Raw genomic sequence first — 11,933 nt, forward strand, 5'->3', positions numbered from 1 at the left:
TAAGACACCAAATTCTGTGTCTACATGCAAGAAAGAGTTTGGGAAGCTGCCTTTAGAGTCAGTAGAGAAAGAGATGTCATTCACTTGCCTGAAGATAGACATCTAGGGCCATTGGAGGTGCCACGTTACATTTTCCTGTGTCTTCAGCAGCTACTGCAGGAGGGTGTTAGAATCCCATAAATCCTGCTTTATCTGTCAGCATTATGCAGATATATCACATTTTCCTAGGGCAGCTCAGATTAAATTAGGCTTTTCAATATGGGCAGAAGAATCTAGCTGCTGACTCCCATTCCTTAAGTCAACCTTAACTGGTATTTAAATATAAGCATTTGCTTAAAAGGTACTGCTTTAAAGGAGAGAGTTTTGTCACATCCAGTAAGTAATCCGCATTTCATCCCAGAATGCCTGAATATAGCTCACAAACAGACTTCTGAAAAGAAGGCTTGAATTGCATAGTTCACAATTTGATTTCTATCAATAGTTTTTGACTTCGTATAAAATTTGCATTTGGCATTAATATTATTCCTAGTAAATCAGATCTATGGATTTATTGAGAAAAGTGAATATACAACAAATGCAACAAACACTGAAATAAATTCATGCTTCTTTAGTCCAGGTGAAATGCAAGAAAATTGCAACATATGATAGGTATGGACTTTTACAAAATTAATTCTCAGCAGGAGACGAAGACCTTTGAGGTACTTTAGAGAGTATTTCTTTCTCATGCATAGTTTTAAAGAAGGCTGAAAATACATTTTTTCTTCCTCTCTCCTTTTGTGTCCTCTGTGATTTATTATCAACATATTAATCTCTTCTTGGTCCTGTGGAAGAGCTTCATAGAGAGGGTAATGGGTTTGGAATGCTGACAGAACGTATCCCCAACCATTTGTCATCAGAGCCTGGACTGAAGAATGGGTACAGCTTCCCAGAAAAATCAAGAGAGATAGACCCAATAAGACACTTTTCCTCAACATTATAGAATGAAAGCACACACTCTTCCTGATCCAGGGAAACACCAACCACAGTGCAGTGCTTCAAATTTCTTACATCCTCCCCAGTAGTCAGATGGTATTTGCCCTCAGAAAAATGAAGACTGAAGATCCCCTCTGGAGATGACTCCAACTGGCTGCTCTTCAGTGTATTTCTAATCTCCTCACTTACAACCCCCAGCTCCCACTCTGATTTGTCACCCACCTCCACTTCCCAGTAATGAATTTCATCCGAAAACCCTTCAGTAGCTACTACAATCAATTTAGGTGTGACCTCTTTCTGAATGGAAGACTTGACTCTATTTTTCTCCTTAATGATGAGTTTTGGATCTTTGAAGTTCTCGTCCAGGGTGATATTAACTTTAGAAAGAAAAGAAAAAAGGAAAAAAAAGGGAAAAAAATACACACAAAGCACCAAGTCATTTCTGATTCTCAGGAAAATAAACAACAATAATCTCAAAGGAAGTGCGTAAAGGAGAGAAACTGCAAAATAAAAAAAAAAATAGGAACATGTAGTGTGACTCTGTGGGACAAAAATTCAGTAGGGAAAATAATTTCAAGCCACAGCAAGGAAGGAGGAAGTTCTGAAGCTATAACACTCTCAATTAATTGCCATTAGGCAGGGTATGCTTCTTCTCTGATTCCACAGTGGCTTTATGAAATCATCTTTACCCAGACTGAGAGAATCCAGACCCTCTGGTCAGAACCATTTGGCAAGTGTTTTTTGAATAAAACACAAAACTGAATCTTCTGAAGTAATTTTAAAAGGTCCCAGTTGGCACAGAAGTGATTCACCCCAACTCACAACACTGAGAACTGTACAGATGGGAGATGTCTAAGAAAATCTATTTCAACCAGGAGGCATTTAAGTGTCTTAAAAATTCACTCCAATTCTGTTAGCCTGTAAGATTTTCATAACACAAGTGGTAGATCCCAGTGTGGGCTAGACCCACTTAACTTCCCCAAAACCTCAGGCCTAAATCCAAAATAGCAGTTGGTGGTCCTGTCCCACTCATACCTAGATACCTATTAACTTTTCTATGGAGAAATATCAGCGAAGCTAGACCTTAACATTCTCTTCACTCTTCTGAAAGTTTTTTCTCAGGTGTAAATAATATTTCCACATACACCAAGACTTTAGCAACAATTCCTTTTTGTCTCTGCAGTCAAACCCCCTCAGGGTTGATCTTTTTCTGTATGTCAGATAGATATTTTTCCTCATTTCAGAATATGGATCGTCAGAAATGGTTTAACACAAATTGTTTCTGGGAAAGAAAGAACATGAGGTTAACAGCAGGCAAGACTTGGCTTACCTGCCTTGCTACGAGCTCTCCTGAATTCTGCAAGAAAAGAAATTAATGAATAATTGAAATAGTAGTTACTACACCATATTTTGGTACCAAATTGTGTTACAGGAGTGCAGATTCGATAAAATTAGTTTTGAGTTTTCAGCTTACCCAGTTCATTCCTGGCTTTTTCTGAAATGGAAAGAAAGTTGTATTATCCCCATGCATGGCAAGACTCGTTTGTAGGAAATCTGTACTAATGTGAGTATTCCCAATACTACATTATTTAAGTGTGATTTGGCCTAAGGACTCAGGAAAAAACACACCTAGTTTAACTTTGGAGGGCTAGTCATTATATAAATCCAGGCTGGTCACCTGGGCTCCCTAGATAGTCTGGAGAAAGAGACTGGCACATCAAAAGGTGAGTCTTCTCAATGTTTCAGCCACCTATCTCAAACTACTCCTGGATGCCTTTATCTTTTAATGAAGGAGCCAAGGATACTGGCTTAGCCTTGATGCCCAGATTACTAGTCAAATGGGATGAATTGCACCTATGCATATCCAGGAGATGCAGCCATGCTTTCAGCCAGATGAACAGCTTTATAGAGCCAAGAGCCAAAAGGCCTATTCCCCCCCCCCCCAAAAAAAACCCCTTTTCTTGTTTTCAAAAATACAAAGCTGTTAATAGGAAGAAAAAATTGCTTTCCAGCCATCTACAGCAAAAATTGAAACCTTAAAGAATAGAAACGATGTTCCCTTACTGTGGCAACAACCATTCTGAACACTGAGACTGGGTCAGATTAACTGTCTTTTAGCAAGAACAAAGTATAAGAATGAGCAAGCTTGAAGGGCTGCAGCAGTCTCCAAATGGTGGCACAGTTAAATTCCAAAATGTTATTTCTGATCACAAATAATTTAAACAATTTTTAAGGACCTTCAAGTTTAAATTAATTTTCTTACCAAGTTTATTCTCTGCATCCTGAATTTCTACAAAGAAACAGAATGAAATTGCCCGTGAAAAGTTAGGATGACCAAAGAATATGAATTATGCTACAGTCATTATGCATTACAGAATTCATTTTAACATGTTTATCTAAAAAACATTTTCATGTTTATCTATAAAGAAATATAGACATGCATTATATAAGTTTACTCCCATATTAAATAACATATTGTATAAATTACTCCTGAACTGAAGAAATGAAAAAAATGAACAAACAAATGAAAACAACAGAAACAGTCAGGAAGTCATTTAGAACAAACAGTTCCTGAGGGTACTTAGAATTCAGGGAGCATCGCAAGAGAAGGATAATAAAACCTCTCTCAGTTTCACAAAGCTTAAGATGATCTTTGTCTCTTGTACACAGCAAAAGTCAATGTTTCCAGTGCAAATGATATTTGAGATTAATAGAAGCAACGAAACAGTAAAAGGTGGAGATGCTATCATCCAGATTCATCCCACCAAGTAGTAAAACCTTAATTCAGTAATGTCCACATCAAACCACTGATATTCACCAAACAAGGTCTCCAGTCATTGCCCTGATTTCTAGGCGCAATTCACAGGCAAACAAACCCTGACTGTTGTAAGGGCACAATAATTTCATCATATTCATCCTCATTTATTTAAGTGTTATGTAGGAGTATATCCATGAAGGTCTAGTACACACACGGAATTATTGTCTAATGCTACTTTATTTGCTGTTTAAACTCACATTTTACAGCAATGTTCTCACTAATATCTTTTACACAAAAAATCATGAAACTACGGAAAACAGGGCTTTTAGAAATCTAAGGATTTCATTTAGGCCATCTTTCTCAATGTCAACTACCTAAACTTAAGTAACTAAGCACCTCTGAACCATTATCCTTCAAAAACTAGCTACCTAATCCACTTCTAGAAGAAGTCTTCATATATGTTTAATATTTATGTTTTAATGTTTAATACATCCTTAAACATTTGCTGCAATAGTGACTTTACACTCCATCAAAAAATCTATTTAACTTTGCCATCCTGACAGATTTTTACCTAGTGTTTATCTTCACCTCGTTCTCTATAATTTGTCTAGTTGTTCCTGGACATAGAAGAGGGTTTATTCCCATTCCATTCACAGCAGCAATTGATACTTTTTCAATGTTATAATCTGTTTTGATGCAAATAACTTCCTCTCTTGTTCTTTCTTTATCTACTCACAGATAATCATCATCCTTTTTATAGCTCTTAGCTTCACTAGGAGACAGAGCTGCTCCCAGTTATTTTCGAGAACTCTTCTTTTCACTGTTCTTTGGCTGGTAGTTTCACACTTATCTGGGCAAAAAAAGTTACTGTACACTTTTTCATCCTTCTCTGCTTTTTCCCTGCCATTTTCCTCACGAAAACTAGTAGAAGACAACACTTGTAAATATTTCATCAGTAATTGTCCTGGTATTTTCTCTTACATTTTCTTTTGAATTCTGTGATAAGCTGCTTTAGCAGTTACTTCACTGTGAGATGCAATAAATAATATGCTCCACTTAAATTCTTCTAGCAGTGGAAAAATCACTTTCTCTCTCTCTCTCTCTGTTTATATACATATATATGTCCCGTATACATATAGTACAACTTTTCAATTACCTTTTCTGTTGGAGTAGGGGAGATAAGCTTCCAAACATAAAATTCTGAGAGCTTTTTCTAACTCAAGTATTCAAAATTGCATAAAACACCACTATTTGCTTAGAGCGGTGACCTACTGAGCATCTTTTAGGGTAGGACTTAAAGCATGGTATGTAGTACAAAATGCAAAGTAATAAAAATATGGCACTTTACCCTTCTGTGACTTGTTCTGCTCCTCAGCTGAAAAACAAAGCAATAGAAAACAGAAATAGTGGAGAATGCTACATTTTCAAGACCAAAACCCACAAAACATGACAGAGAATTTCAGTGTTAAAGAATGTGCTCATATAGGGAAATGAGGATTAACATTAAATTCAAAATAAAATTTGAGATTAGGTGCACAAGCAGGTCTTCAAAATGGATAAGATAAATGGTCCTCTGGAGATATGTATCTTCCTCCACTTAATTTGGAGGAAGTCTAGGTGATTAGCTAAGACTAGATATGTAACTTCCACTGGCTAAAACTGGGTGACATTAATGATACCTGGAATGATTTTCTTCAATGTAATTGAAACTGCTAGCTTTAGAATAGAAGAACTTTTCTAATATGGGCTCTCTGTTGTGATACTGTAATTTCTGGACTTACAAAGACTTCTTCTAACCAAAGGATACTCAAAATCAACGTAACAAAGATGAGTCAAAATATGGTCTTACCCAGCTGATCTTTGAGCTGTTTTATTTCTGAAAGAAAATATGTTTGTATAGTAAAATAGCAATTCCTTTTTAATCTGTAATTTTAAAAATGTCAGCTTTTTATTTCAATCAAGACATCTCAAATTTATTATCTGCTATTATCTGTTCAAATCTATTATTTATTTATCTTAAACATGGCTTTATAGCAGGTGTCACTGATGTTTCTCCATGGTGCCTTAAGGCCTGTTAGAAAAGTTTCAGAACAGTTGACTGCCTTTACTACATCTCTGTCATTCTTTGCATGCACAGCATGCTTGCTCTTCAAAATAAAAGCAGTTTTCTTGCTCTGTGTTTGCCCAATGCAGGCCTAACCAGTGACGAGGCTCTTAAGTCTTTATAAGGAGATCAAAAGACTATTTTTTTTTTAAGAATCCAGAATTTTATTCTTTTATTACTATCCATCTGAAATTCAGCATGGACCATGATCCCAGATCAAGAACACATTAATTTACCTGTATTAACTGACTGAACAATTTTCAGGCTCACCCACTGAGCAAAAAATACCAGCCATAGATGAAACTTATTCATGGAATTAGTCTTTTGCTTTGCAGTAAGCATTTATTTTCTTTAAATTGTCAGCATAAAAAGTGTTTCAGTAAAAAACTTTTTTTTTTTTTTTGCAAAAACAAAGTAACCACTGATATTTCCTGAGTTCAGCTTTCATCCATTTCTAAAGGATCAGAAGGATTTATTGATAGAGATTACTGGAAAAAAATATTTTACTTACCTTTTTCAATTTCACGTTTTGCATTTTCTGTGAACAGAGGGAAATATGTTATAATCTAAAAATAATTCTTACAGCACTCACATTCAATTTTAAAGACTATACAGAAACGATTAAACTACGACAAGCTGCTTATATACATGTAAATATTTTTCCAGGATTTGTATTTTTCTTAATTTTTGAATGAAGTGTATTTTTAAATATGGTGAACACTCTTCTGGTTCCAAATTTAACAGACAATGATCTCAAAACCAAAGTTGTATAGTGTGTGGAAAATTCATGGCTTTATTTGAATGCAAAGGAAATAGATTTCAAAAGTAAGTTATTCTTATAGATTCAGCTTAAACAAATTCAGCTGACTCAATCAAAAAATTAATCTTGTTTCTTTAAATTAAGCCAGTTTCTTGTAACATTTGAAAAAATAATATCAGACATCAAGCACAAAACACATTGTGACACCTAGCTTTGTTTTCTCTGCAGTTTCAGACTCATAGCAATTCAGGGGCTGACAGCTAAAGTCATACTTTGTGGATTATTTATTATATCCTGAGTTTTATTTCACACGTAATAGAGAATCTTTGTCTGACATCTGACAAAATTTTGCAAAATGGCTGACATGTGTTTTGGGGATGACTGAGAGCAAATTCTAATACAAGTGAACAGATTTGTTCCCAGATACTTAAAATTTTAGCCCCAAAGCATTTTCATTTGTATGCAAATTTCTGAGTTATTTCCTGGGTAGCAGCTTACTCCATAGAGTATGGCAAAGGAGTATTCTCTTTCCTTTAGAGTGTCTAGGCTTAAAACATCATCCAATAGATAGTATAAAATGCCATCCAATAGCTTTATTCTGCACCTCCTAGGTGTGTTAGAAGTCCTAAAAAAAAAAAAAAAAAAATCTCACAGTGAATCACAAGTCTCAATTGTGAAGCACAGGGAATTAGCACAGTGAAGGTGAGCAACTGATTTCAACATTCTCCCAAAACAAGCAGGCTTAGGAAAAAAAAAAAAAAAATTTCAAGCACAAAACTTTTAGCTTCTCCAGAAGTTTACAAGAGGTACCTTTAGCCCAGGGGGCTTAATCTCTTTATATTTCTTCTGCAGTCATTAGACAAGTCTCCCATAACAAAGGTTTTTTGCCACCTCTTTCAACATATACAGCCAGAAAACCCGAATTTAAGTGAAGCATAGGAATTTCCTCATTTTTCAACAGAGAGAGGAATCTCCAGTGGGCCAGACTTTCTCCATGCTGACTGTGCATACAGTGACTTCCTTCCCAGAGAGGCACCTTACCTGGAGCCTAAAGTTCAGTAGGGTGAACCAAAGTACAAATCAGCCATGTCATTAAATATCTTCAGGAATACAACTAATCAGCCCCATGGTTTACACAACACAATGGGCTAACACTGCTTATACTGCTGCATGTATCTTTCAAAATGATGAAATATTGTATTTATTATGACTTACCTGCACGAGCAGTTGTCTTGTTGTTCTCTGAGACAGAGAGAGAAAGAGGAAGGAAGGATGGAAGGGAGGAAAGGAGGGAGAGAGAGGAGAGAAAAAGAAAAGATGTTATCTTGCTTTCTTTCTTGCTTGTCATGGGTTTTTGAATGAAACTTTTCATCCTTCATGGTGGTCATGGGTCATGGGTCATGTTTGGTAAAGAATAATTTATTTTCAAAATATCTTGGTTTATATATACACATATTTACCATTAAAATCATGAGAAATCACACAGAATTTAATGACTCAATCTATTGACATTGAAAGCAGAGAAAATTCAGACTTAGTATGCTCATTTGGCAGAAATGATTTGTGTTGTACAATCATGGTAATTAGAAACTAGCGTATAAAGCAATAAAAGGACTTTCAAGGAAATAAATGAAGCTACTGGATATATTTGGATACATCCTCATGTTTCAGTTACTTGCTAGAATTAGTTTGTTTCAATAATGAGATTAAGCTGTAACAATAACTTCACCATAGTAACGTCACAATTCATATTGTACAGGTTTATACTTCAAACTACTGAAGTAAGTAGGAGATGCTTAAAAATTAAAATGTATGGTAAGCAAAATACAGAAAAAAGACAGGGCTGAAGAATCACAGGGATGATTGTTCATAACCCTGTACCTTCCCCAGATAATTCTGGACATGCTGATGTTATCTTTCAGTCAGAATCTGTTAAGCATTCACTACTGTAGCATTAAGGGTGGAACTTACTTCTGAGTTTATACATTGCAGCAATAACCAGTAATATGCTCAAGAGAAGTATCACGACAAAAGCAGCCATCCAAGGGGAGGTGGCAGGGAAGAAGACATCTGCAAATTATTTCACATGACAAGTTATAAGTTTCTTTGTAAAATCAAGTTTGGGCATGTCCTCACATTCACATGGGTAAGAAACAACAGTTTCTGCAGCCACTGGGGAGAACGGTGGTGATCAGTATCTCTGTCCATCTTTGATGTCCAGTTTCAATAGGCAGGTGGCCAATTTTAACAAGGTGCAACCTCAGTACAAGACTGGAAACAGCCTTGAGTGTGTCAGGATGCAGAGCAAGAAACTTTCATTGCTCCGCTTCCCATCTTTCCAAAATAACAGCACAAATACAAATCCTGATGAGATCTAAATGTCCTCCAAAGCTGTATGCTCATGCTCAAATGAAAGTTGATAACAAAGCTAAAGATATAGTTGCTATCATTACCTGTGCTGGATAAATGTACAGCTGTATGTCACAAGCGCATTTTCATTTTACTGGGAAGCACAGAGGAATAATCACTGAGGTTAACATTTTCCAAGAGAAACTGGTAGTCTCTGGCACCCCTTTGTCAACAATGGGCAATTTACAGTAGCAACTTCATACAATACACTCTGAATCATACTCACCTGCAATGACAATTGAAGACTCTGCTGATGTTTTCAGCAGTTTATCAATTATTTTGCAGGACACAGAATTTCCAGATCCTGGTTTTAGAAGGAGGGAGCTGCTGGCATGAGCATTGACGGTGCCAGTGTCAAGTGGTGTTCCAGTGAAATTTTCTCCTTTACTGTCTGTCCACAACACCTGAACTTCAGAAAACAACCTCTCAGAGGCGCATTTGAGTCTAATACCATTGTCCTCATAATCATCCAAGACAATCAGTGGATTGTGGCTATGACCTACAAAAGTGAGAGAGGTATAGATGAGCTATTCTCAGTGCACTTAGTGGTTTTAAATGCTAAAAGGAAGAGGTGTGCAAGAAGTTTTGCAATTATGATGCCTTATCATGGACATTCCCTACCACGGAAGCTGCAACTTTCATTCTATGACATTAGCAAGCTCTCCCACAGCTCTAGTCAGGAGCAGCAGTTAGTCTGTATATGGCAAATCTGAGCATGAAGAAAAGCTCACAGATGCATTTGAAACACACGTCATTAGAAGTCACTCTTATTTTCAAATGACAGGAGTCTAGCACTGCCATGAATCTGCAAGTCAAAATTATCTTTTCACTTCCCATTCCCATGTTCAATATACTAGATCATCTAGGGTATAATCATCTCACCAAATTTGAGTCATCTAAAAGAGAAGCATCTCATTTAAGGTGAACATGTCTTTCTAGGAAAAAAAAAACAGGGAGAAATGAGATTCCCTAGGGAGTGTTTCATTACCTCTTAAGATAGAAATCTAAGATAAATGAGGTGCATTATGCTCTGGAAATGCTTGTCTTTTTCAACTGACTGTACAGGTAGCTTAGATAAACAGCTAGGACTCAAGATGCCTAGTTTTAATGCCTACAGGTGAGCACACTGAATCCCAGAACATGCATCTGTATTCACTGAAATCAATACAAATTAATTGTCTAAGTCTGGACCTATACCTTTAATTGAGAAGAAGTCAGAGGTCATAGGGAGGTATCAATTAAAATATATTCATAACCTTAGAAATGAATTTATTACAGAGTGAAATTAAACTATTAAAGAGCAAAATTACCTGTAGTGGGATGGTGTGTAGATACCAACATCAAGATGAAGATCACTGCTGTCAACTGGACCGAGAGCCCCATACCTATGTGGTAGAGAAAATTTGTCTGAATGCAGAATAAATTATGCGTGGGTCTTCACAGTCAGCTTAGATCACTCCCAAGTTAACTCCAAGATCTTGTTCCCTGGTCTGCTACACTACCCACATTCTCAGCTGCACCCCAGATGAAATTGGGGAGTGATACAGTGACTAGAGCAGTCCTGTAACTGCTCTTACGGGCTGTATGGCAATGCTCCAACACTAATCCTATAAGCCATGCTGTGAACGAGCATGTGACCAGAAAACTAACTTATGTTAGATGCCTAACATTTATCTGGTTAATGCTATGTACAGGATGCATCCCACTTTTTATATCTTTTTGAGGCACAGTATAGTCCCTTTCTAAATCCATTAAGATCATGAGATTTTAAGAAGCACATTTTTGGTAGGCTTTATTAGTTTCCTCTTTTATTGAGCCTTTACACAACATTTTCAAGCCTTCCTCTTCTGCCAAGATAACTAGAGGAATTGTTCTCTTTTTTTCTTTCTTTTTTTTCTTTTTCTTTTCTTTTCTTTTTTTTCTTTTTTTTTTCTTTTTTTTTTTTTTTTTTGATCTGAGATTCTGATCTCACTGTAAGGACGACAAGAACTCACTCATTCTCACTGCAGAACTACAAGAACTGAGACATGTGGGATTCAAGGAAATACAAAAGAAAAAAAGCACAAAATATTAAAAAAGCGGAGTAAAATCATGAAAACAAGCAGCAATTCTTAAAGTTCCTGCCAGATATTCTGTTGTGACTGTACTTGCTTCAGGGCTGGCATTGAAAAGATGGCAGCAAGCACCCTGAGCAGGAATAAAGGCACTGCACACTGAGCACAACAGCTGCAAGCATAGGCAAAGAGAAGGAGGGGCAAAACAAATGAAAGTAAAACCTTATACTAAAGAGAAGACAATACAGAAGATGGAACGAAATAAGGGCTCCTTCTCTGTTATGTGCTACCAATGCACAACGGAGCTTTCTAAAGTGTGTGTACATCCACATCTCATGGAAAAGCATGAATTTCCCTCCACCAAATCACAGGTACTCTCACCATACTCCACCCTGAAGTCAAGCCTTGCAGTGAGAGTGGCTTCAGGACAGACCCTGAGATACCTAGAGATATCTTAGCATGTTTGGGGGTTTTATCTCTCTCCCAAGAAGCTGCTCACCATACAGAAACACAAACAAAACTGAGAGCTCAGCACCTCCCAGAGACAAAATTACAGAGATCTCTAGAGATTTTTCAGGACAACACCAGAAACATCTGCCAATCAACACAAAAATACAACACAACACAAAGACCCCAGGCTTCCTTTGTGGCAGAAAGCAAAGAGAACAGAGGACTAGGAAAACATTTTGAGCTCTTCTCTTCTGGCACAACCAAACAAATTACTGTTCTGGCAAAGAAAAACACAAACCTGCAGTTCAGCAGCACCACCCTGGATTTCTACAAATGCAGCTGCATGTTAAAGAAATCCACCTGCAGGTGCTCACATCAGCTGGCAATTCTCAGAAGGCTGGTGGTACCTTTGGACCCTGCCAGCTG

At 36.9% G+C, this 11,933-nt stretch overlaps 1 protein-coding gene across 2 annotated transcripts; it reads right to left on the bottom strand.

The window, feature by feature from the left end:
- Positions 1-592: 592 nt before the first annotated feature.
- LOC112993748 (butyrophilin subfamily 3 member A3-like) lies at positions 593-11,933 on the bottom strand. Of its 2 annotated transcripts, XM_064499605.1 has the most exons (13): positions 11,806-11,933; positions 10,314-10,388; positions 9,230-9,502; positions 8,566-8,664; positions 7,810-7,836; positions 6,346-6,372; positions 5,580-5,606; positions 5,079-5,105; positions 3,236-3,262; positions 2,447-2,467; positions 2,303-2,329; positions 1,195-1,349; positions 593-921 (listed from the first exon to the last, which is right to left on the bottom strand). In XM_064499605.1, exons 2-13 carry the CDS (start codon positions 10,384-10,386, stop codon positions 835-837), a joined length of 870 nt encoding a protein of 289 aa, XP_064355675.1. In that variant the 5' UTR covers positions 10,387-10,388; positions 11,806-11,933; the 3' UTR covers positions 593-834. The 2 variants fall into 2 exon arrangements, with proteins under 2 accessions (XP_064355675.1, XP_064355674.1); XM_064499604.1 differs by having other exon boundaries at positions 593-1,349.

This window comes from Dromaius novaehollandiae, chromosome 31, assembly GCF_036370855.1.
Source record: "Dromaius novaehollandiae isolate bDroNov1 chromosome 31, bDroNov1.hap1, whole genome shotgun sequence".
In the NCBI taxonomy this organism is placed as follows: domain Eukaryota; kingdom Metazoa; phylum Chordata; class Aves; order Casuariiformes; family Dromaiidae; genus Dromaius; species Dromaius novaehollandiae.